The following is a 25,762-nucleotide window of genomic DNA, read 5'->3' on the forward strand; positions in this document are numbered from 1 at the left end:
GGGGTGATCCTGGCAGGTGATCTGGCAGATGGACCTGCCTGTAATTGCAGATGGAGCAGCCAAAGGCCAGAGGGCCCCCCCGTGGGGAGAGATCAAGTTAAGCTAAAAGGCTTTAAATCTCTGGGCACCTGTCACTGGGCTGGCCCCCCCTCCCTGGCTTCCTTTCCAGCTTCCTGCCGTTTTCCTGCTCCCTGGCAGGCCTTGGGCCATGGCTGAACCCTGCTGCTTTTCATGTCACCTCTCCCTGTCTTTCAAAGCTCCCAGGCCAGAATTGGGCCAAGACATCATCTCATCTGCCTCTGCTGAGTGCTGGGGGAGGCACGGGGCTGGTAATCCCTCCCCAAGGGATGGGAAGGATCTGCAGGGAGGGGAGAGAGCCCTCAGAGCATCAATCCTCCCCCCTTCCCCTCCTCCCCAAGCAAGGGCCTTCTCTGGGGGCTCATTACTCTCCCGTACATTTATTATGCTAATCCACAAGGATTAAGTTAAACCAGTCGACACAAAATCCAGTGTTTTTCCAGCCCTTTGGGGCCAAAATGACTGTCCAGTGTTAAAAGGGGAATTGGAGAGGGCTGGGCAATGGGAGAGGAGAACCTGCAGCATCAGAGAGGGACGGGAGCGGGGCCACCCAGAGCCGTGCTCCGGGTGACTTGGGGACCCTCCCCGTGCAGGGGGTCCCCGGCGTGGCACTAGATCTTGGGGCGCCAGCCCTTGATGAACTGCATGATCTTCTTCACCTGGAGCTTGGTGAGGCGGAAATCGTCGGCCAGGATCTCCTCGCTGAGCTGCACGAAGATGCTGCCGTCGATCCTCTCGCGGGCGAAGAAGCTCACGACGTCCTCGGAGAGGCCGATGAAGCGCAGGCACTTGGACACCTCCTCCAGCGACAGCGCCGACAGGTCGGCGGGGGGCAGCCAGGCCGGGCCGTCCCCGCTGGGCCGGGGGGCGGCCGCCGGGGCTGCCCCGTCGCCCCTCGCCGCCGGCGGCACCTCGATCACCCCCTGGGCCAGGTACAGGCGGGTGACGCCCTCGGCCCCGCGCAGGACGGCGGGGGACAGCGGGGCCGCCCCCCGGATGACGATGCCGTCCCCGTCCAAGCCCTTGGGGGGCCGAGGAGGGGCCGCCGGCTCCTCGGCGGGGGCGAAGGGCTCCGGCGAGGAGGAGGAGGAGGAGGGAGCGGCCGGGGCCGAAGGCGCCGCTTTGGACCACTCGGGACTCTCCGGCCACTCTGCTGGGCCGGCGAAGGGGTTGAGCGCCCCGAAGGGGGCAAAGCGCTTCTGGGGGTGCGGGGGCTTGAGGCGGGGGCAGCTGCGGAAGGGCTTCAGGGGGGGCTCGGTCCCCAGCAGCGGCGTGGAGCAGCCGCTGCCCGCCCCGGCGCCCGGCTCGGGGAACGCCCAGGGGTCGGACCAGGAGCTGGGCGCGGGCTGGGCCGGGGGCAGCGGCCGCCCGGGGGGCTCGGCAGCCTTGCAGTCGGCCCAGGTGCAGGGGTAGCAGTACAGCGAGTACGCGTCCGGAGAGGGCGAGGCGCTGCCGCTGCGCGGGGCCGACCTGCCGGGGCGAGGCCAGTGTCACCGTCACCCCACGGTTCCAGGTACCCCCCACCCACCGTCCCCGGTGTCCCCGGAGCCACTCACCCGTCGTGGAGCCCCGAGGAGTAGTAGGAGAGGCTGGGGCTGGGCGAGGGCGCGGGTGCCAGCTTCGGGCAGCGCAGGGGGCCCGGGGGGCTGCAGGGCGCCGGGGGGCGGCTGCCCCGGGGCGGCACCGGGGGCGCGTTCAGCAGCCGGCACTCCTCCTTCACCTGGAACGGGGCAGCGCCGTCAGGGCCCCGGGGGCACCCGGGGATCCCCGCGGCCGGACGGGGTGATGGGGGCTCGGGGACAGCCGCTCCTGCCCGGCCGCAAAGCTCTGGGTGCAGCTGGGGAGACTTGGGGCCCTCCTAGCCCGTGGCGCGAGGAGATCAAAATATTGGGGTGCCCCGTGGTGAAGGGGAGGCTGAAATTTGTATAGGGAAGGCCAGAGGATCGGGTACCCCACGGTTCCGGGCAGCCCAAGAGGTACCCGATGGTGCAGAGAGCCCTGGGGTGCCTCGGAATGAGGATCGGTGGTGGGCAGCCCTGGGGACCCGAGGTCTGAAGATTTGGGTGACCAAGCAGAGCTGGGGAGGGACCCCAGGGCCAGGGGGCAGGGAGGGGGTCGGGCTGCCCTGCCATGGCGCTGGCCTTGCCACGGATGGGCTGACAGGACCCCGGCGATGCCGTTCCCCATCCCTGGGGACGGGAGCGGGCTCTTACCGCCTCCGATTTGGGTGGCACCGGGGGCGGGGTGTCCCCGCGGGGCTCGTCCCCGGGGCGGTGCGGGGAGCCCAGCGGGGTGACAGCCCCGAAGGAGACGAGGTCGGGCCGGCCGCCGCTGCTGCCCAGCTCGCAGCAGCCCTCCGGGCTGGGATTGCTCCACAGCTCCTCGTAGGGAATCTCCAGCGGCTCCTGAGTCCTGAACTCGGGCTCGGCCCAGTCGGGCGTCATGTACTCCCGCTCGGGCTCGGGGAAGTCGGGCAGCGGCGGGCGCGGGGTGCCCCCGCCGAGGCCCCGCGGTCCCTGGCAGCGGGCGGGGGGCTCCCGGGGACCCCCGGAGCCGCAGGCGCAGAGCGAGAGGCGCTGCAGGGGCTGGCTGAGCTCCTCGCGGCCGCAGGCGGGCAGGCAGAGCCGCAGGCGCCGCGGGCTCGCGCATTCCTCCAGCAAGTCCGGCTTGGCCTCCCGCACGGCCCGCGAGTACTCGTCGGGGTTGAAGCGGTCGTGGCAATACGCGGCGCTGTCCCGCAGCAGCTTCTCCAGCTGCGGGTCCCCGGCCAGCAGCCCCTCGGGCAGCTGGAAGCGGGGCATGTCGGTGAGCAGCAGGAAATGGAAAGGCACCAGCTCCTCCCGGCGCAGGATGCAGCACAGCACCACCGTCTTGGAGATGATGCTGACCAGCTTGTAGCAGTGGCCCTCTCGGATGGCGTGCAGGTCGTAGGGGTTGCGGGCGGGCCGGCTGGGCACGGCCACGTTGACGGGCAGCCGCACCTTCTCGATGATGCTGCGGATGGTGTGCTCGCCCTCCTGCAGGCGCAGCTCCAGCGGGCTGCGGGTGCTGAAGCGGCCCTTGCACTGGAAGGGCAGGCTCAGGCTCTCGTTGGTGCGGTGGTTCATGCAGATCAGACACGGCATCTTGCCCTTCACCTGCCGCGCCCCCGCCGCCGGCGCCGCCTTGCCCAGCTTGCGCAGGAGGGTGTTGAAACGCGACTTCTCCTTCACCGTCTTGGCGCACAGGATCTCCGCTTGCCCCATCAGCGTCAGCTCGTCCCCCGCGTTCAGCGTGAAGTTGTAAACCTCGCTGTCCTCGCTGAACTCCCCCGACACCACCTGCCCGCGACAGCCCCAACATGGCACCCGCTGCCCTGCCCTGCGCCCCCAACACCCCAACACCACCTCTGATGTCCCACCAGCATCCCTGCCATCCCACCAGCACCTCTGATGTCCTACCAGCATCCCTGCCATCCCACCACCACCCTGTGATGTCCCATCACCATCCCTGCCATCCCACCACCACCTCTGATGTCCCACCAGCATCCCTGCCATCCCACCACCACCCTCTGATGTCCCATCACCATCCCTGCCATCCCACCACCACCCTCTGATGTCCCACCAGCATCCCTGCCATCCCACCACCGCCCTCTGATGTCCTACCAGCATCCCTGAAATTCCACCACCATCTCCTGACATCATCCTACCATTATTCCTTATCCCACCACCATCCCCTAATGTCCCATCACCATCCCTGACATCCCACCACTACCTCTGATGTCCCACCACCATCCTTGAAATTCCACCACCATTCCCTGATGTTCCACCACCATTCCCTGATGTCCCACCACCATCCCTGACATCCCACTGCCATCCTGGACATCCCACCACCATCCCCCAGTATCACCCCACCATCATTCCTGATGCTCCAACACCATCTCAAAGTCCCACCACCACCATCCCTGATGCTCCACCACCACTCCCTGCTGTCCCACTGTCCTCTCCTGATGTCCCAGCCCTGTCCCCTGTTTTCCCTCCTTTATTTCCCCCACCCTGCAGTGCTGTCCAACCAATTCCCCCAGTATCCCACCACTCACCCCTGCTGTCCCACCCCCACCCTTCACTGTCCCACCATCCTGTCCTGATGTCCCACCACCCCCCAAAGTCCCTGTCCCCTCACCCCCGCTCCCCTCCTGCCCCACCGCTGTCCTCGGTGTCCCCTCCCACCCCACCGCCCCTCCCTGCTGTGCCACCAGTGTCCCCTGCTGGCCCAGCCCCGTCCCCTGCTGTCCCCAGGACCTTCACGCTGAAGGTGATGGCCTCCATGACGAAGATGCGGTCTGGGAAGATGCTGGCCACCTCCTCCACGCTGTTGAAATACTGCACAGGCTCGCGGAGGTCCCGGTCCTGGTCCAGCAGCTTGAACTTCCCTGCGGGGACCCCCGAGGTGAGAGGGGCCCAGCTCCTCCCAGGGACCCGCTGTCACCCCCCTGGGGCCCTTCATGGGGGACAGCCACCCCTGAGGGGCCCAGCTCCTCCCAGGGACCCACTGTCACCCCCCTGGGGCCCTTCATGGGGGGACAGCCACCCCTGAGGCACCCTGGGGTCCCCACCACAGCTTTGGGGACATTCCTGGGGGCTTTGCCAGTGGCCAAGTGCTGCAAGGGGACCCCAGAGCAGCCCCTGGGGGGTTTCTGGGTTGGGACAAGGCATGGGGTACATGGAATGCACCCCCAAAAGTGTTCCTGGGAGTGCCCAGAGCGGCCCAAATTGCCAGGGGTGCCCACTGCCCCCCAAAATCCCATCCCAGCCATGCCAGGGCACAGTGACCCCACAGCTCAGGTGGGAGAGACACCGGGAAGGGAACCGGGAACGGGGAAAGGCGGGAAAGGGAGTGGGGAAGGGCGGGAAAGGGGAAAGACAGGGATAGGAATGGGGAAAGGCAGAAACGGGAATGGGAATGGGCAGGAACGTGGAAAGACAGGGACGGGAACGGGGGAAGGCAGGAATGGGAATAGAGAAAGGTAGGAACAGGAACGGGAATGGGGAAAGGCAGGAACAGGAGTGGGGAAAGGCAGGAATGGGCGGGAAAGGGCAGGAACGGGAACTGGAATGGGCAGGAATGGGAACGGGAAAGGGCAGGAATGGGAACGGCAATGGGCAGGAACGGGAACGGGAATGGGAAAGGGCAGGAACGAGAATGGGAAAGGGCAGGAACGGGAACGGGAATGGGCAGGAACGGGAACGGGAATGGGCAGGAACGGGAACGGGAATGGGCAGGAACGGGAGCGGGAATGGGCAGGAACGGGAACGGGAATGCGCAGGAACGGGAACGGGAATGGGCAGGAACGGGAACGGGAATGGGCAGGAACGGGAACGGGAGTGGGAATGGGCAGGAACGGGAACGGGAATGGGCAGGAACGGGAACGGGAATGGGCAGGAACGGGAACGGGAGTGGGAATGGGCAGGAACGGGAACGGGAATGCGCAGGAACGGGAACGGGAATGGGCAGGAACGGGAGCGGGAATGGGCAGGAACGGGAGCGGGGCAGCTGCAGCCCCAGCACAGCCGCCTCCACCGGCAGCGGCTGCCGGGCACGGACCTGAGGCGAATATTAATTATAAATCCCCGCCCGCCCGGCCGGCGGAGCTGGGACACCAGAGCTCCTCGCTTGGCTCGGGGGCACCCGAGGCTGGAGCCGGCTCAGCCCCGCATCCCGGGGCAGCGGGGCCACGGCCGAGCCCCGAACGCTGTTAACAACAGCCCAGCGCCCTGCAGCCCCCGTGGGACGGGTGATTAACCCCTCCCCCGCTCCATTTCCCATTATTTATTTATTAGCAGGACTCATTACCGCCGTGGAGCACTTAGAGGGGTCATTAAGGCTCTGGCGGCTGCCGGCAGAGGCAGCTCAGCACCTTCGTCTGCGCTGCCGACCCCAACCCGGCCCCATCCTCATCCTCATGCCAGCCCAGCTCCTCCCCAGCCCAGCCTCATCACTCTCGCTGTCCCCATCCCTTCCTCATCCCATCCCAGCTCATCCCTGTCCCTTTTCCCCATCCCATCCTCGTCTCTCTCCCATTTCCATCTCTATCCCATCCTACCCCATCCTCATCCCTGTCCTTGTCTGCATCCCATCGCTGTCCTTGTCTGCATCCCATCCCATGATCCCATCCCATCCCTTCCCATCTCATGGATCCCATCCCATCCCATCCCATCCCATCCCTTCCCATCCCATCCCATCCCATCCCATCCCATCCCATCCCTTCCCATCTCATGGATCCCATCCCATCCCATCCCATCCCATCCCTTCCCATCCCATCCCATCCCATCCCATGGATCCCATCCCATGGATCCCATCCCATCCCATCCCATCCCATGATCCCATCCCATCCCTTCCCATCTCATGGATCCCATCCCATCCCTTCCCATCCCATCCCTTCCCATCCCATCCCATCCCATCCCATCCCATCCCATCCCATCCCATGGATCCCATCCCATGGATCCCATCCCATCCCATCCCATCCCATGATCCCATCCCATCCCTTCCCATCTCATGGATCCCATCCCATCCCATGGATCCCATCCCATGGATCCCATCCCATCCCATCCCATCCCTTCCCATCCCATCCCTTCCCATCCCATCCCATCCCATCCCATCCCATCCCATCCCATCCCATCCCATGGATCCCATCCCATGGATCCCATCCCTTCCCATCCCATGGATCCCATCCCATCCCATGATCCCATCCCATCCCTTCCCATCTCATGGATCCCATCCCATCCCATCCCATCCCATCCCATCCCATCCCATGGATCCCATCCCATGGATCCCATCCCATCCCATCCCATCCCATGATCCCATCCCATCCCTTCCCATCTCATGGATCCCATCCCATCCCATGGATCCCATCCCATGGATCCCATCCCATCCCATCCCATCCCTTCCCATCCCATCCCTTCCCATCCCATCCCATCCCATCCCATCCCATCCCATCCCATCCCATCCCATCCCATCCCATCCCATCCCATGGATCCCATCCCATGGATCCCATCCCTTCCCATCCCATGGATCCCATCCCATCCCATGGATCCCATCCCATCCCATCCCATCCCATGGATCCCATCCCATGGATCCCATCCCATGGATCCCATCCCTTCCCATCCCATCCCATGGATCCCATCCCATGGATCCCATCCCATGGATCCCATCCCATCCCATCCCATGGATCCCATCCCATCCCATCCCTTCCCATCCCATCCCATCCCATCTCATCCCATCCCATCCCATCCCATCCCATCGATCCCATCCCATCCCATTGATCCCATCCCATGGATCCCATCCCATCCCTTCCCATCCCATCCCATCCCATCCCATCCCATCCCATCCCATCCCATCCCATCCCATCCCAATCCCCATCCTTGCCCCTCTGCAGCTCTGCCAGGGGTGGGGGCAGCCCCCAAACCAGAGCATCCCCTACCCCAAACTGGACCCTACTGGAGCAGCCCCAGCGGGCAGAGGGAGGGCAGGGGGGGCAGGTCCCGGCTCCGCTGGCCCAGGGCCACCATTCCCGTTGTCACCATTGTCCCCACCTGGGTACTGGAGCGGGATGTCGATTTTGGGCCCGATGACGTAGTGTCCCTCCTCCAGGCTGTGCGCTGTCACCGTCGTCCACTGCCGGCACGAGTGGACCAGGAGCACGTCCTGGGCTGTCACCCCCTCCACGCGCTCACCTGCGGGGGGACAGGGCTGTCACCACCGCCACCCCCCCTGCCCCGCCCCGCCCCGCCCCCCGGCGCCGCTGGACGGACGGACGGACGGACGGACGGAGCGAGGGATGAGCAGGTGCCGCTGCCAAGAGCCGCCAGTTGCCCAGGAAACAATTTCTTTGTGCCCCCTGAAAAGCTGCAGCCGCCGCAAACAAGAAGTTTATTGAGCGCGGGCCCCCCCGGGAGCCCTCCAGAACCGCGGCACCCCCGACACCCCCCGGCACCCCCGACATCCCCGGGCACCTCCGACACCCCCCGGCACCCCCGACATCCCCCGGCACCTCTGAACCCCCCCAGGCACCCCCGACACCCCCCGGCACCCCCGACATCCCCGGGCACCTCTGAACCCCCCCAGGCACCCCCGACACCCCCCGGGCACCCCCGACACCCCCCGGCACCCCCTGCAGCCGGGATGGGCCCTGATCTGGGGGGGACACGGCCAGGCTGGGGGTCCCCTGCACCCCCTGCTCCCCACAGCCCCACAAGCACCTCATCCCCTGCTCCCCACGGCCCCACATCCCCACAGTACCAAATCCCCTGCTCCCCACAGACCTTGCACCCCAAATCCCCACATCCCCTGCTCCCTGCTGCCCACACCCCCACACCCCTACAGCCCCTGCTCCCCACATCCCCTGCTCCCCACATTTCCTGCTCCCCACATTTCCTGCTCCCCACATCCCCCCAGCCCCACATCCCCCTCTCCCCACTCTGCCTGGGTTTGGGGGGTCCCAGCCAGGCCCCCCCAGCCAGGCCGTGTCCCAGGGAGGGTGGGGAGGGACACGGTGGCTCCCAGCCCCTGCCAGCACCTCCCGAGCGTCACCCGGCAAGGGTGACAGTGGGGAAACTTCTGGGCCATGGCTGGGGGGACCCGGGCCCCACAATTTCCCACCTCACAGCCCCGAGGGGCAGCCCCGGCCCCCCCACCCGAAAGGACCCGACCCGAGCAGCCCCGGAGCCGGGACAGCAGCTGGGGCTCACCTGGCCCCAGCCTTCCTCCCTCCCTCCCTCCTCCTCCTCAGCACTCCAGGCTCCTTCCTTCTCCCGTCTTTCTCCTCCTCATCCCTTCAGCCTCTTCCAGCCTACTCTTCATCCCTCCAGCCTTCCTCTCTCCCTCCACCTCCTCCTCACTCCTCCAGTCGCCACTCTCTCCTCACTTCCCCATCTTTCCTATCTTCCTCTTCATCCCTCCACTCTCCATCCCTTCCTCCGAGCCTTCCTCCCTTCCTCCTCCTCACTCTCAAGCCTTCCTCACTTCCCCATCCCTCTACCCTCCACCGCTCCCTGCTCCTCATCGCTCCACTCTCCCTCCCTCCTCTTCGTCTCCCCAGACTTCCTCCCTCCCTCCCTCCCTCTTCCCGGTCTCTTCGTCCTTCGTCTCTCCCTTTCCCTCATCACTCCAACCTCCCTCCCTCCTCGTCCTCACTCTCCAGCCTTCCTCCCTCCCTCCCCATCCCTCCGCCTTCCACCCCTCCCTCCTCCTCATCACTCCATCCTTTCTCCCTCCTCCTCCTCCTCACTCCAGCCTCACTCTCCGTCCCTCCATCCTCCCTCCCTCCCCTGGTCCCCCCAGCCTTCCTCCCACCCTCCTCCTCCTCCCCATCACTCCAACCTCCCTCCCTCCCTCCTCCTCCTCCTCCTTCTCGTCCCTCCAGACTTCACCCCCCGCTCGTGTCCTCCCCCGCCGGGCTCACCCTGCCCGAGGCAGACGAGGGTGGGCAGGCGGCACTGGCTGACGATGGCGTCGAGGGGCAGCGCCGCGGGGCTCCAGCGGAGCCGGGCCAGCCCCGCCGCGAGCTTCTCCATCGCATCGCGGCTCAGGCCGGCCCCGGGCCGGGCTCCATCGCCGCCGCCGCCGGGCCGGGGCCGGGGCGGGGGGCGGGGGGCGGCGGGAGCGGGGCAGGAGGAGCCGCCCCCCGCCCGCCCCCGGCCCCTCCTGCCCGCCCGCCCCGGCAGGCGGAACCCCCCCGGCGGGGGCGGGGGAGGCGGCGGCGGGCGGGGACCCCCGTGCGGGGCACCCCCTTGGGACTGGGCACCCCCTCAGGACCGGGCACCCCCTTGGGCCGGGCACCCCCTCAGGACCGGGCACCCCCCCGGGCCGGGCATCGCCCCCCGTGCCGCGCATGCCCCGGCGGGGCCGCTCCGGGGCTGTCCCGGGCGGGTCGCGCTGCCCCGCGGGGTTGGGGGGCGGCTCCGCCCGCGCTCTCGGGCTCCGGGGGCTCAGCCCCGGCTCGCCCCGGGGTCCCGGGGGTTCGGCTCCCTCCGGCCGCCGAGGGAACGGGCGGGGGGCGCCGCGGGGACCCTCCCCCGTCCCGTCCCGTCCCGTCCCGTCCCGTCCCGTCCCGTCCCGTCCCGTCCCGTCCCGTCCCGTCCCGTCCCGCTGCTGGAGGCGCGGAGTCGCCGGGAGCTGCCGGGGGGTCCCAAGCGAGGGCGGCGGGGAGCACAAGGGACCGGTGGGGGGGACCGGGGGGACCCCGATGCTGCCCCACACCCCGATGTCCCCGCCGGGACCCCGCGGCCCGGCTCTGCCGCACGGACGCGGAGCACAAATGGGACCGGGAGAGGGGGACGGGGACATCACAGTCAGCGGGGACCCGAGCGGGGACTCCGCACCCTGCGGGGGACACCGGACCCGGTGGGTCCCCGCACCCTCGGTCCCTCAGCCCGGGGGGGGAAGCCCCGGTCCCGCTCTGCAGCGTCTGGTCCGGATCCCCCTCCCCGGTCCTTTGCCGGCTGCATTCCCACTCCGCTGGAGACTGGGCTGAGGAGGATGAGGGAGTGGAGGAAGCAGCAGGTGCCCGGCCCTGGGGACGTGTCACTGTGTGCTGTCCTCTGCCCCCGTCACTGTCCCCGGGCCAAGCACAAGGGGAGGCTGCTGGGCGGAGCAGGGATGGGATGGGATGGGGTGGGATGGGATGGAAGAGAGGTGGAACAGTGAGAAGGGTGAAGCAGGAGAAGGGAAGGAGCAGGGATGGAGAAGGAACAGGGAAAACGATGGAGCAGCTGTAGGGAAGGAGCAAGGATGGGAAAGGAGCAGGGAAAGGGAGGGAACAGCTGTAGGAAAGGAGAGGGGACAGGGAAGGGCACGTATGGAACAGAGCAAGGATGGGGATGGAGCCGGGATGGCGGAGCTGGGATGGCGGAGCTGGGATGGGGACAGAAAGAAGGATGCAGCAGCAGGAGGAGGAGGAGGATGGGGAAAGACCCAAGGCTCAGTGCCGGGGGTGACACGGACAAACGGGACACTGGGATGGCGTCCGTGTGGGGAAGGTCCCTGCCAGGCCCCCCCTCCCCGAGACTCCCTGGGAGTTTCCCCCCAAATCCCGCACCCATGGGTGGCTGTGGGGGCTCTCCCACGCCCTGAGCCCCCGCGATGGGGAGGATTTGGGATCGCTGAGCTGCTCCCCACGGCCTCGCCCCTGCCAGGGACGGCCGGGCCCCGCGGCCATGACACAGTCCCGGCTTTATTCCCAGCAGCGGCACAAAAAAACCACCAGCTTCTGCCGGATCCCGGCGCCATGGGAACGGGGACACCATGGCAGCGGGGACACCGCGGCACGGGGACACCATGGCAGCAGGGACACTGTGGGAACAGGGACACCATGGCAGCGGGGACACCGCGGCACGGGGACACCATGGCAGCAGGGACACTGTGGGAACAGGGACACTGTGGCAATGGGAACAGGGACACTGTGGCAATGGGAACAGGGACACTGTAGGGACAGGGACACTGTGGCAGCAGGGACACTGTGGCAGTGGGGACACTGTGGCATTGGGGACACTGTGGGAACAGGGACACTGTGGCAGTGGGGACATCATGGCAGCAGGGACACCATGGCAATGGGGACACTGTGCCACTGGGGACACTGTAGGACCAGGGACACTGTAGGACCAGGGACACTGTGACATGGGGACACTGTTGCAGTGGGTACACTGTAGGAACAGGGACACTGTGGGAACAGGGACACCGTGGCAGCGGGGACATCATGGCAGCAGGGACACTGTGGGAACAGGGACACTGTGGCAATGGGAACAGGGACACTGTGGGAACGGGGACACCATGGCAGCGGGGACATCGCGGCACGGGGACACCATGGCAGCAGGGACACTGTGGGAACAGGGACACTGTAGGGACAGGGACACTGTGACATGGGGACACTGTAGGACCAGGGACACCGTGGCAGTGGGAGGGCAGCAGCAGCAATGGGTCCCCCTGCTGTCCCTGGGATGGTCCCTCACTGGGCTTTGCTGGAGGGGACATCCCTGGCCCCAGAGGCTGGCAGAGGGGACAGGGTGGGGAAGGACAGTGGCACAGCAGTGGGGGCTCTTGGAGAGCTGGAACAGCCACCCCTGATTCCCACCCGAGGCAGGGGTGCAGAACATGAGGTGCAGAACATGGGGCGGAACAGCTGCTTCCCAAAAAACACCCCAAGTCCCTCCCCAGTAGGGTCCCAGAGGAGACCCCACACCCCCAAGCTGGTGTCCCCCCCTCAAGGGGCTCCACGTCGGGATGGGGCAGCCTCGGACCCCAGAATCCTGCCCCGGGCAAACGCCAGCGGCAGCTTTGGGCAAGGCAGCAGGAACAGCTCCACCCGCAGGCAAAGCAGCCCTGAGAGTCTGGGGGGACTCATCCCACCTCCTCCAGGGCTGGGCTCACTCCCAGCGGAGCCAGAGGGGATTCAAGGCGCCCAGGAAGTCACCAGTGCAAGTTTATAAAAGCTTTTATTTGCTCTTGGTACGACCAAGAATGGGACAGTGATCTTTTATACAATTTGATACAGTAAGTGGTACAAAAGAATGTGTTTTAAATAAAAAGCCAGAGTGGAGTAGCAAAAATATTAAAAGATTAAGTAAAAAATTGTCGGCATGGGAATTAATCCAAGACCTTGATGCTGTTTTATTCCACCGTCCGAGGGCACGAAGCGCCGCGGAGACCCCGGCGCGTGACACGGCCGTGGGACAGAGCCAAGCTCGGGTTTGGTTTAGCAGGACCGATTTCATCGTTTAACGCTTTTTTGGTGACAAAAGGGCAGCGCTGAGCTCCCTCCGCGGGCGGGGCCGGGGGCACGGAGGGGCTGCTGACACCTCCCGCTGCCCTTCTCTACTCCACAGGGCTGGGCTGGGCTTCCAAGCAGAGCTTTCACAAGCAGTTAGTTTAGAACTAGGCAGGGAGTTGAGATACCAGCAGACATCAAGTTACTGCAAACTCCTCCGACATGATGGTTATTATTAATATTATTATTATTATTATTTTTAGGGGGGTTTTTATCTGTTTCAGCATCGGCACCGACTCGTGCTGCTCCCTCCTCCCGGCCCGCCCCGGGTGCAGCTGGAGCTTGGACAGGAACAGAAACAGACCCGATAGAAACAGCTCAGTTTTACTGACGGCGAGGGACGAGGGGGCGGCGTTGGCAGCGAGTGGCACCAGCGAGTGGCCTGGGCTCCACCTGTGCCTGCAACGGGCACAGCGTCTACAAAGGGGGCACACACAGGGAGCAGAGCCCCTGCAGGCAAATAAAAAGCTCACGTTTAAAACAAGGATTATACAAAAAAAAAAAAACAAAAAAAAAAACAAAAAAAACCCCCAAAACCAAAACCAAACGCCTTGATGTAGATTTCGCCATTTTTTCCCTTTTTGATCACGTTAGAAAGTGCAGATTTAGCCGAAAGTGGCCGGACTCTGTACAACGCTGAGCCCGAGCTCACCAGCCACTCGCCTGGGAAGGGTTAACACACACGGGGACAAAATGCCAAATACAGAGGGACAGGGAGACACCTCGGTGAGGAGCCGCTCCGGACCAGGAGTTCCGTGTTCAAACACCGTCATTTCATTAAAATTCACTCAGCGTTAGCGGCTGCGGCGAGGGCGGAGCGGAGCCAGTCCCGGGGCCAGTCCCGGGGCCAGTCCCGGGGCCAGTCCCGGGGCCAGTCCCGGTGCCAGTCCCGGTGCCAGTCCCGGGGCCAGTCCCGGTGCCAAGGCCGCGGCCGGAGCGAGGCACAGGCAGGGCCCAGGAGCCGAGCGGGGCTCGGTGTCCTCCCCGCCGGGACCGGGCTCGGGGCCGGGCTTGGAGCCGGGATTCACCGCCGGGGATCCGCGGCCGGGCATCCACCGCAGGGCGAGCGCTCGGCAGCGGCAGCGGCGGTGCCGGGCCCCGCCTGCGGCAGGACAGCGCCAGCAGGGCCGGTGACAGCGGCAGGAGCGGCAGGACAGCGCCAGCAGGGCCGGTGACAGCGGCAGGAGCGGCAGGACAGGGCCAGCAGGGCCGGTGACAGCGGCAGGAGCGGTGGGGAGCGCTGGAACGGCCGCTCCATCCCGGGGGGAGCTGCCCCTGCCGGGATCCGGGGCGGGACTGGCCCGGCGCGGACACTGGAAAGTGGAAAGTTTCCAGGGAGGTAATAAATTAAACTGCCCTCGGGCTGGTTTGTTTCCTTTCCTTTCCTTCTCTTTCCATCCAGTTCCGCTCGGCCTCGGGCCGGCCCCGCAGCCCTCGGGACAGAAGCTGGGAGCTCGTGTTAATGAACTGCTGTCAGTTTGGGGATCCATGTTATATTCATACACAGAAAGTAGACAACCACATCACCCTCCATAGAAACTAGTGCATGCAAATAACTCTTCCATATGGGGGAAAGGCCGGGGCTACGCGGGAGGAGGAGGAGGAGGAGGAGGAGGGAACCACTAGTGACGGACAGGCCTAGGGGGGTTAGTAGGAATCTCAACATTTTTACCTCGGAAGCTAAATCAGTGCTTTGTATTAAATTTTTGGCAAACACACCGCGTTGCCATCCTTTCCATTAACACATCACACCATGGAGAAATGCAAATCAAAGCAGCATGCAGGCAAAAAAAAAAAAAAAAAGAAAAAAAAAAGAAAATAAAAGAAAAAAAAAAGAAAGGAAAGAGCGGCAAAGTGAGAAAAAAAAATGGCAGCAGGAAGAGTTGGGAACGGCGGGATTGGCAAGAGGAGACACAGCAGGTTACATGGAGTTTGCTTTTGTTTTGCACCACCCTTTGTCCTCGATGCATGACACCAACGTTACAGAAAGCAACCACTACAGAGGTCAGGACTCAATGGCACAGGGGGGATGGGATGTCTCCTGCACATGCTTCCACCAGAAAAGAGAAAAGAAAGTGAAAATAAAAGTTCCTTTTTCCACATAAGGCACAGGACAAAGAAACCCCACTCACGGACTCAAGGCGAAAATGAGTTTTTCCTGGCTCTTGCCTGATGCATCTAGAGAATATGGTGACTCAAGCACATGATCCATGACAGAAAATTCCACTGTTGTACAAAATCAATTGTTAATTCTAACCTTTATTCTTATACAATTTGCAGAAGAGAGTTGAGTATGATTGCTCTGGGGTTTAATGGCAGGAGGGACGGGACTATAATACAACCCAAATGTAGTGGTGAGCTGAGCAGGGACATGGAAATGAAGTCACGGAGATGAATTTCCTATACAATGTGTTGAGAAAACTGGAGTAGGCAAAGCTGTCCTAGCCAGAAAACCAAGGGGAGGCAGGAGCTCGTTAAGATGAGGAACAAAACCATTGGTTTCAGGTTAAAAAACGGGCAGAGTGGTTTGTTTTGCAGCGAGAAAAAAGGGGCGGTGGATGGCGATTGGTGAGAGAGGAGAAGGTTCAGCAGCACTTGCTCTTCCAGCCCGTCACCCCACTGCCACTGCTGATATCTACATTTTCACTGTTGGGCTCTTTTACAGGGGTCTGCAAGGAAACAAGTGAACACAGTTAGATGGCTCTGGAGATCCCCCAGGAAAACACCCAGAGCTGGGGGCTGGCATCGCCAGAGGGAACTGGGATCAGCTGTGCGCAAAGAGCTCCTCAGAAAGGCAGGGAATCCTCCCCCCACTCCAGCACAAATGTGAAAAACCAATTTAAGGGGGTTTTTTTCCTGTTGTTTGGTTTGTTTTAAATAAATGGAAAGCTGGGAAAAAACGCAGTGCTTGAAGTGGGACCACCCCAAAATCAACTGGAATTATTTTAGAGCCAACGCTGTGTTTGGTGGAGTAAGGAAATCCCAGCCTACAAACACCACAAGCTGAACTCAGATGATGTGAACTAATGACCTCCAAAACCCCCAGTTTTTATGGATAAACTGGGCTTGTTCCCAGCCTCTGCTCCCTGCTCCTGGGACAGCAGCTCCCATGGAAGGACACTCAAGCTCCTCCTTGTCACAGGACAGAACTTGGTGACACCAAAGCCAAAGCCCCACTCCAGTGGGTTTGATCCAACACCAACATCTACTTCTAGCTGGCTGGAAAGGAACCTAAACCCTCACCACAATTCACTCTCCACATTCCTTTTTTAACTCTCTTTGTCACAGCCTTGCAGAAGAATCCCAGGAATAATGACAGAGGCCAAAAATGAAGATTTAAGGCCCAAAGGTTGGTATGGTTTGTAGCCTGACCTCCTGTTCACCCATGTTTTCACCCCATTTATCACACAAAGCTTGTCAGAAACTGATTAAGAAATGACTGAGGACTGCAGTGACAACTGGGTGACATTATCCACAGAATCATCACACAGGAGAGGGAGGAAGGCAGGGCTGAGACAGGCTTGGGATGGGGTTTATTTGTGTAGGAACAGGAAGAGGACAAGGAACAACAAGGGCCAGGGTTGGCCAGCCCAGGTGTCTGGAGCTCTGGAGCTCCCATGAGCTGCTCCTAGGCAGGAATGTTCCAGCACAGGGGTTTCTGTGTACACTGAGCCCACGGCCAGGGGAGCACATCCCACAGAAAAGGTCCCAGAGCCATGCAGGGATCCAGCCCAGCTCAGTCCTGAAGCACCTCAGTGGCACCTGCAGGAAGCTGACAGAGGTCAGGGCCACAGGTACAGCAGCTCTGGGCACACAGGGATCTGCCACAGGCCATGGACACAAGGCAGGGGGGCAGCAGGGCCAGGGCAGTGCCCGTCCCCTGTGCTGGCACTGCTGGGGCACCTCCAGAGCTGGGGGCAGCTCTGGGCCCCTCCTGACATGAGAGACCTGCAGGGGCTGGAGCTGGGCAGGGAATGGAGCCCCAGGAGGGGCTGAGGGAGCTGGGCAGGGAATGGAGCCCCAGCAGGGGCTGAGGGAGCTGGGCAGGGAATGGAGCCCCAGCAGGGGCTGAGGGAGCTGGGCAGGGAATGGAGCCCCAGCAGGGGCTGAGGGAGCTGGGCAGGGGCTCAGCCTGGAGCAAAGGAGGCTCAGGGGCCCTTGTGGCTCTGCACAAGTCCCTGCCAGGAGGGCACAGCCAGGGGGGTCGGGCTCTGCTCCCAGGGAACAGGGACAGGACAAGGGGAAATGGCCTCAGGCTGGGCCAGGAGGGTTTAGATTGGATATAGGGAACAATTTGTTGCTGGGAAAGCTGTCCATCCCTGGAGGGATTTCAAAGCCCTGTGGATGTGGCACTTGGGGACATGGATCAGTGGTGGCTCTGGCAGTGCTGGGGGATGATTTGACTTGGTGCTCTCAGGAAGCTTTTCCAGCCTCACTGATTCCATGGTTCATTGGTTCACTGCACCTCTCAGGAAGATGATGTGGGGCAGTGGAAGCCCCAAGGAAATGCCATGGCTGGGAGCACAGCTGGGAGTGGCAGAGCTCGTTCCTGCCCCACCCTCCACTCCTGAACTCTTCCCAAGAGCCCCTCAAGAGCTGTCAGTGCATGGACAGACACAGTGGCAGGAAAGGAGAATTCTCTCCACACCAATGGAAACATTTCACTCCAGCACAAGCACAACAACCATGAGTGTAAGGGCCAAACAAACAGGAATTTCAGTTCCTTGGCTCTGATGGGTGTTACTCCCTGTAGGCAGGCCCCCTACAACAACAAAACATCAAACAAGCTACAGAAGTTCAGCCCTGCTCCTTCAGGGACTGCTTTGCCTCAGCACAGCAAAGTCCAAGTGCAACCATCCAGGTGAACATCACAACAGGAGAGCTGGAATTTCAGGGTATTTGTTCCAAAGGAATGCTGTGAGCACCTACCTTTCGAAGAATGTCTTCTGCTAATGTGAGGAATGCCTTCTCAATGTTTATATTTGCTTTTGCACTAGTTTCAAAAAACCTAATACCGTGCTCCCTGGCAATCTGCAGCAAACAGAGAGAGGGAGGTTAGAGAGGCTGGGGATGTTCCAGTGGTGCCACCACCACTTTGGGATCAGCAGCTTTTATAAAGCAGGGAATACTGGACTGGACATGAAGCCAGGGGTGCCACTGGCCCCTGGGCTGTGCCAGCTCTGGGGTGGCAGCAGGGCCAGGGCAGTGCCCGTCCCCTGTGCTGGCACTGCTGGGGCACCTCCAGTGCTGGGGCAGCTCTGGGCCCCTCCTGACACGAGGGACCTGCAGGGGCTGAGGGAGCTGGGCAGGGAATGGAGCCCCAGGAGGGGCTGAGGGAGCTGGGCAGGGAATGGAGCCCCAGGAGGGGCTGAGGGAGCTGGGCAGGGAATGGAGCCCCAGCAGGGGCTGAGGGAGCTGGGCAGGGAATGGAGCCCCAGCAGGGGCTGAGGGAGCTGGGCAGGGGCTCAGCCTGGAGCAAAGGAGGCTCAGGGGGCCCTTGTGGCTCTGCACAAGTCCCTGCCAGGAGGGCACAGCCAGGGGGGGTCGGGCTCTGCTCCCAGGGAACAGGGACAGGACAAGGGGAAATGGCCTCAGGCTGGGCCAGGGCAGGCTCAGGGTGGACACCAGCAGGAATTTCCCCATGGAAAGGGGGCTCAGGCCTTGGCAGGGGCTGCCCAGGGAGGTTTGGGGTGCCCATCCCTGCAGGTGTCACCTGGATGTGGCACTGAGTGCCCTGGGCTGGGGACAAGGTGGGCATTGGGCACAGCTGGGACTGGATGGGCTGGGAGGGATTTTCCAGTCTCAGGGATTCTGGAATTCTGTGTCTCCCTTCCAACTGGCACCAGCAGCACCAGCCAGGTAAGGTGGCTCAGAAGATTCAGAATGTCACAACTCAGAACAATTAAAATCTACTAAATAATCCCCAGTCTGTGTCTGGGCCTAAGAGGACAGACACCACACACTGTGACACTGTGAGGAACTTCAGGGATGTCTGGGAATTTTGAGTTCTCAAAAGAAGCAGAAACTGCAGCTGAGCTCACTCCATTCATGGCAGTTTTTGAGCAAACATTCCCAGGATTCACATCCATCAGCTCCTGCATTCATTCCCTGGCACACCCCCCTGGGGCATCCCAACCCCCTGGAGCAGGCAGAAGTCTTGGCAGTGATTTGCTGACTTGGATAAAGAAGTTTTTGTTGGATACTCACCTGTTCACCTTTTGCTTTAGGGACAACTCTTTTATCTTCCATGTCACACTTGTTTCCTAGCAGCATCCTCTCCACATCCTCGTTGGCATGCTGGAAGGACACAGGCACAGGGTTACAGGGTCACACATGTCCCCCTCACACCCAAAATACCTGCTTCACTTTGGTGTGGCCAGGCCACCACCTGCACCTGCAATTTGGGGACATTTACAGCTGCCCACGATGGAGCTCCATGCACTGCAGTGGCAGAGCAACAAGCTGTTCATTAACCCCAGCCTCTAATGACTTCCTAGCACTGGTTAATGGCTTTTTTCCTCTCCACTTTGTCACTGCACAATGTGAGGGATGAGCCAGGGGAGAAAAAGGGACTGGGGAGGAAAACAGGGGGCAGGACCCAAAGAGAGAAATGAGAGAAGGGAACCAGAAACCAGAGAACAGGGCAGGGTCTCCAAAGGGAGCAGGGAGGGGAGGGGTTGCTGTTTCCTCAAGGTGTGGGGCAGGAGGATGCAGTGCCAGCCTGGCAGGGATGAGGAATCCCAGATCAGCCCAGATCCATTCCCTGCAGCACAGGCCTCTCTGGAGGGGGAATATCGATCATTTCTCATCAGTCCTGGGGAGCTGGGGAGGTCCAGTCTCACTGCAGGTTGGCCAGCACTGCCCCGTGTCCCCAAGTGCCACATCCACACAGCTTTTAAATCCCTCAGAGATGGGGACTCCACCCCTGCCTGGGCAGCCTGCAGGGAATTATGATGATCCCAGGCTCCAGGAAGTACTGAAGGAACTCCAGGAGCTGGGGAAGGTGCTGGAGCAGATCACCTGGGCTGTGATCACACACAGCACGTGCAGGACAAGCAGGAGATCAGGCCCAGCCAGTCTGGCTTTGTGACAGGTCCTGCTGGCCCACCCTGATCTCCTTCTGTGACACTGTGACCTTAATGGAGGAAGGAAAGGCTGTGGATGCATCTGCCTGGGCTTTGCTAAAGCCTTTGGCACCTCTTCCCATGGCATTCTCTGCAGAAACTGGCTGATCCTGGCTTAGATAGGTGCACTCTGCTGGGATAAACCTGGGCATGGAGGCACACCCAGCTGGGCACGGGCACCAGGGGGCTCAGGGCTGGCTCAGTCCTGCCCAACACCTTCAGGGCATGGAGGGCACCAGCCTGGCCCAGCTCAGGGACAGCCCCAGGGGGGGATGTGGATCTGCTGGGGACAGGGGGCTCTGAGAGGGACCAGGACAGCCTGGATCCATGGGCTGAGGGACAGCAAGGGTGAGGGACAAACTCTTTTATTGGTTTCATGTGAATTGTTCTGACTTAATGACCACTCACAGCCAGCTGTGTCAGACTCTGAGGAGAGAGTCACGAGTTTTTCATTAGTACCTTGTTAAACCTTCTGTAAGTATCCTTTCTCTATTCTTTAGTATAATATATAATATGATATGATGATATGATGATATGATATGATATGATTGATATGATATGATAATAAATTAGCCTTCTAAGAACATGGAGTCAAATTCATCATTCCTTCCTCTTCTGATGGGGGACCTTGAAAACACCACACACAGGAGCTCAGGTGTGGAATGACTGGCTCAGGTTTGGGATGTCTGGCTCAGGTTTGGCTCACGTTTGGCTCAGGTGCGGGATGTCTGGCTCATGTCTGGCTCAGGTTTGGGGATGCCTGGCACATGTTTGGGGTGTCTGGCCCAGGTTTGGGGTGTCTGGCTCAGGTTTGGCTCAGGTGTGGGGATCCCTGGCTCATGTTTGGGGTGTCTGGCTCAGGTTTGGCTCATGTTTGGCTCAGGTGTGGGATGTCTGGCACACGTTTGGGGATACCTGGCTCACGTTTGAGGTGTGTGGCTCAGGTTTGGGGTGTCTGGCCCCGGTTTGGGGTGTCTGGCTCAGGTGTGGGGATGCCTGGCTCATGTTTGAGGTGTCTGGCTCAGGTTTGGGGTGTGTGGCTCAGGTTTGGGGTGTCTGGCTCAGGTTTGGCTCATGTTTGGCTCACGTTTGAGGTGTGTGGCTCAGGTTTGAGGTGTCTGGCCCCGGTTTGGGCTGTGTGGCCCAGGTGTGGGGATGCCTGGCTCACATTTGGGGTATCTGGCTCAGGTTTGGCTCATGTCTGGCTCAGGTTTGGGGTGTCTGGCCCAGGTTTGAGGTGTCTGGCCCCAGTTTGAGGTGTGTGGCCCCAGTTTGGGGTGTGTGGCCCCAGATTTGGGGTGTCTGGCCCCAGTTTGGGGTGTCTGGCCCCGGTTTGGGTTGTGTGACCCCAGTTTGGGCTGTGTGGCCCCAGTTTGGGCTGTGTGGCCCCAGTTTGGGGTGTCTGGCCCCAGTTTGGGCTGTGTGCAGCCCCAGTTTGGGCTGTGTGGCCCCAGTTTGGGGTGTCTGGCCCCGGTTCGGGGTGTGCAGCCCCAGTTTGGGGTGTGCAGCCCCAGTTTGGGCTGTGTGGCCCCAGTTTGGGCTGTGTGGCCCCAGTTTGGGCTGTGTGGCCCCAGTTTGGGGTGTCTGGCCCCGCTTTGGGGTGTGTGGCCCCGGTTTGGGGTGTGCAGCCCCAGTTTGGGCTGCGTGCCCCCGATTTGGGGTGTCTGGCCCCAGTTTGGGGTGTCTGGCCCCGGTTTGGGGTGTGCAGCCCCAGTTTGGGCTGTGTGCCCCCGGTTTGAGGTGTCTGGCCCCGGTTCGGGGTGTGCAGCCCCAGTTTGAGGTGTCTGGCCCTGGTTTGGGGTGTCTGGCCCCAGTTTGGGCTGTGTGGCCCCAGTTTGGGGTGTGTGGCCCCAGTTTGGGCTGTGTGGCCCCGGTTTGGGGTGACTGGCCCCAATTTGGGCTGTGTTGCCCCGATTTGGGGTGTCTGGCCCCAGTTTGGGGTGTCTGGCCCTGGTTTGAGGTGTCTGGCCCCGGTTTGGGCTGCGTGGCCCCGGTTTGAGGTGTCTGGCCCCAGTTTGGGGTGTGCAGCCCCAGTTTGGGGTGTGTGCCCCCGATTTGGGGTGTCTGGCCCCGGTTTGGGGTGTCTGGCCCCAGTTTGGGCTGTGTGGCCCCAGTTTGGGGTGTGCAGCCCCAGTTTGGGGTGTGTGGCCCCAGTTTGGGGTGTCTGGCCCCGGTTTGGGCTGTGTTGCCCTGGTTTGAGGTGTCTGGCCCCAGTTTGGGCTGTGTGGCCCCGGTTTGAGGTGTCTGGCCCCAGTTTGGGGTGTCTGGCCCCAGTTTGGGGTGTGCAGCCCCAGTTTGGGGTGTGGCCCCAGTTTGGGGTGTGCAGCCCCAATTTGGGCTGTGTGCGCCCGATTTGGGGTGTCTGCCCCCGGTTTGGGCTGTGTGGCCCTGGTTTGGCTCATGTCTGGCCCCAGTTTGGGCTGTGTGCCCCCGATTTGGGGTGTGTGGCCCCGGTTTGGGGTGTCTGGCCCCAGTTTGGGGTGTGCAGCCCCAGTTTGGGCTGTGTGCCCCCGATTTGGGCTGTGTGACCCAGGTTTGGCTCATGTCTGGCCCCAGTTTGGGCTGTGTTGCCCCGATTTGGGGTGTCTGGCCCCGGTTCGGGGTGTCTGGCCCCGGTTCGGGGTGTCTGGCCCAGCTGTGGCTCTCACCTCGTCGATGTTCCGGAGCCACTTGCTGATGTTCTCGAAGCTCTTGGCGTTGGTGATGTCGTAGACCAGCATGATGCCCATGGCCCCTCGGTAGTAGGAGGTGGTGATGGTGTGGAAGCGCTCCTGCCCCGCCGTGTCCCTGGGGAAACACCACAGGCTCCTCACGGACGTGGACAAGCCATTGCTCTTATGTAGAATAGTTTTATTTTTAAAACAGTTTTTAATTGAAAAAAATTTAAAATTTTAATTTACATGGTTGAAATAAATTTAAAAAGTTGTTTACATAGTTTTAATATAATTTCTAAATTTTTATTTATATAGTTTTCGTATAATTGTAGACATTTTTATTTACATAGTTTTAAGATAATTTTTTAAATTTCATCTTTTAAATTTTTATTTATATGCTTATAATAAATTTTTTAAAATTTTATTGACATAGTTGTAATATAATTTAAAAAAATTATTTACATAGCTTTAATATAATTTTTAAATTTTTAATTTAGTTTTAATAAATGTTAAATTTTTTATTTACATAGTTTAAATATAATTTATTAAGTTTTCATTTCCATAGTTGTAATATAATTTTTAAAATTTTTATTTACCTGGTTTTAATAAATTTTTAAAAAATTTATTTACATAGTTAAAATATAATTTTAAAATGTTTTATTTATATTAATATAATTTAAAAAATTTTTACATAGCTTTAATATAATTTAAAAAATTTTTATTTACATAGTTCTAATAAATTGTAAAAAATTCATTTACATAGTTTTATTATAATTTTAAATTATTTTATTTACATAGTTGTAATATTATTTTTAAAAATTTGATTTACATAGTGTTAATAAATTAAAAATATTTACATAGTTGTAATATAATTTTTATTTACATAGATAAAAAATAATTTAAAAAATATTTACATAGCTTTAATAAATTTTTAAAATTTTTGTTTGCATAGATCGAATATAATTTAAAAACTTTGTTCAAATAGTTTTAATATAATGTTAAACATTTTTACTTACATAAATTTAAGATAATTTTTAAAAATGTAATTTTTAAATTTTGACTTACATGGTTTTATAACATTTTAAAATTTTTATTTACATAGTTGTAACATAATTTTTAAATTTTTATTGACTTTGCTTTAATACACTTTTAAAAAAATTATTTACATAGTTTTAATACAATTTTTAAAATATTTATTTACATAGTTCTAATATAATTTAAAAAAATTTAAATAGTTTTAATATAATTTTAAACATTTTTATTTACATAATTTAAAGAGAATTTTTAAAAATTTAATTTTTAAAATTTTTATTTACATAGTTGCATTACAATTTTTAAATTTTTATTTACATAGTTGTAACATAATTTAACATTTTAAATTTACTTCATTTAAATCTTTATTTCTTTTAATAGTTTATTTTATTTTAATAGTTGATATTTATAAGAATATTAGAAGGTATTGGGTTTGAATTTAAGTGGTTAGTAATTTATTGAAACTTATTTTATTTTGTTTATTGGTTGGTAGTAGTGTATGCTTGTATTAATTGTTTTAGGTAGTTTACATTTTTAGTTCTTTGGAAAGTGAGTGTTTTATATGGGTAAAATTTTCTTTTTTATAGGTGAGTATTTTTTAATAAGAATGGATTGTTATGTAAATTGATTTTTATTTTTACGATTTTTTAACAGGAACTTTTTCTGTTAGTTGTTAGTTTAGTTGAATTAGTAAGGCTTGATTTTATAAGGTAAATAATAAATGATAGAAATAACATATAAATAATATAAATAAAATAAATAAAATATAAATAATATAAATAAAATATAAATAATATTTTACTTGTAAGTAACAGGACATATGGCACAGACGGAGCAGGGTGGATCCACAGAGACAAGAACCCAACACTTTTTGGGACTCACACTTAACCCTGACAGGAATTTTCTTCTCAGATCAGCCTGATAAAACTTTAAAACTTTTTTTTTTGTTGTTTATTTGTTTAACTTGATCTTGCAAACATAAATTCTGCCATTTCTGATCAAAGGCTGTGGAACATCACTCCAGCTGTGCTGTTAAATGTTGGTGTGTGAGCAATATGCTGAAAACTGATCACAAAACATCAGTGACAGCCTGGAATTGCCATTTGCTCCTGGGATTTTGGATGAGATGTGCTTAAAGAAACCTGGGAATGAGCTGAATATTGACAATAAACTGAGAATTAATGCGAAAGAATTAACTGCACATTCTGCAGTGTCCTTCAGAGGCCACAAACCCCAGGGACTGGAGCTTTACAGACAGTTTGCAGTGACATCGTTCATGTGACAGGGACATGGAGCTGCTGGACAGAGCCCAGAGGAGCCACCAGAGCTGCTCCAGGGCTAAAACCAGGCTGGGAGAGCTGGGGGTGCTCACCTGGAGGGGAGAAGGAGCCAGGGAGAGCTCAGAGCCCCTGGCAGGGCCTGAAGGGGCTCCAGGAGAGCTGCAGAGGGACTGGGGACAAGGCCTGGAGGGACAGGAGCCAGGGAATGGCTCCCAGTGCCACAGGGCAGGGCTGGATGGGATCTTGGGAATGAGGAATTGTGCCCTGGCAGGGTGGGCAGGCCCTGGCACAGGTGCCCAGCCTGGATCCCTGGCAGTGCCCCAGGCCAGGCTGGACACTGGCACACCCTGGCACACTGGGAGGTGTCCCTGCCATGGCAGGGCTGGCACTGGGGGGGCTCTGAGCTCCCTTCCCACCCAACCCAGTTGGGATCCTGGCATCCCAAGGTGCTGCTGCCTGCCATGGCTCCGGGCTGGGCTTCTGATTCTCAGCACACAAATCCTGGGGGGTGCAGATCTGGGGGTGAAAGGGAAAAACTGAGCTCTGGGCAGAGCCTGGAGCCCCTGGCAGGGCCTGAAGGGGCTCCAGGAGAGCTGCAGAGGGACTGGGGACAAGGCCTGCAGGGACAGGAGCCAGGGAATGGCTCCCAGTGCCACAGGGCAGGGCTGGGTGGGAAATTGGGAATGGGGAATTGTTGTGCACTGGCACAGGTGCCCAGAGCAGCTGGGGCTGCCCCTGGATCCCTGGCAGTGCCCAAGGCCAGGCTGGACAGGGCTTGGAGCAGCCTGGGACAGT

The 25,762-nt window shown here is 58.7% G+C and overlaps 2 protein-coding genes across 2 annotated transcripts in view; both read right to left on the reverse strand.

Moving 5' to 3' along the window:
• Window positions 1–439: 439 nt before the first annotated feature.
• Window positions 440–9,682, reverse strand: GAREM2 (GRB2 associated regulator of MAPK1 subtype 2). The gene is made up of 6 exons (XM_036405249.2): window positions 9,518–9,682; window positions 7,650–7,790; window positions 4,359–4,489; window positions 2,292–3,398; window positions 1,635–1,798; window positions 440–1,548 (listed from the first exon to the last, which is right to left on the reverse strand). The coding sequence occupies exons 1-6, from the start codon at window positions 9,627–9,629 to the stop codon at window positions 690–692; spliced, it is 2,514 nt and encodes an 837-aa protein (XP_036261142.1). The 5' UTR covers window positions 9,630–9,682; the 3' UTR covers window positions 440–689.
• Window positions 9,683–12,526: 2,844 nt separating this feature from the next.
• RAB10 (RAB10, member RAS oncogene family) overlaps window positions 12,527–25,762 on the reverse strand; it is a 52,141-nt gene continuing 38,905 nt past the window's right edge. The window contains exons 3-6 of the mRNA XM_036405166.2: window positions 22,650–22,788; window positions 19,085–19,174; window positions 17,807–17,908; window positions 12,527–15,546 (exon numbers count right to left, since the gene is read on the reverse strand). Coding sequence (XP_036261059.1) covers window positions 15,463–15,546; window positions 17,807–17,908; window positions 19,085–19,174; window positions 22,650–22,788 — 415 coding nt within the window. The 3' untranslated portion in view covers window positions 12,527–15,462. The remainder of the gene's footprint in view (window positions 15,547–17,806; window positions 17,909–19,084; window positions 19,175–22,649; window positions 22,789–25,762) is intronic.

Source organism: Molothrus ater, chromosome 32 (assembly GCF_012460135.2).
Source record: "Molothrus ater isolate BHLD 08-10-18 breed brown headed cowbird chromosome 32, BPBGC_Mater_1.1, whole genome shotgun sequence".
In the NCBI taxonomy this organism is placed as follows: Eukaryota; Metazoa; Chordata; class Aves; order Passeriformes; family Icteridae; genus Molothrus; species Molothrus ater.

Bases quoted from the DNA above. Each gene is read 5' to 3' on its own strand.
- GAREM2 (XM_036405249.2), bottom strand. From the start codon at position 9,629: ATGGAGAAGCTCGCGGCGGGGCTGGCCCGGCTCCGCTGGAGCCCCGCG. The intron at 4,490-7,649 runs GTGGGGACAATG...GGGTCCCCGCAG, and splicing joins CATCCCGCTCCAGTACCCAG to GGAAGTTCAAGCTGCTGGAC. The intron at 3,399-4,358 runs GTCCTGGGGACA...TGTCGCGGGCAG, and splicing joins CCATCACCTTCAGCGTGAAG to GTGGTGTCGGGGGAGTTCAG.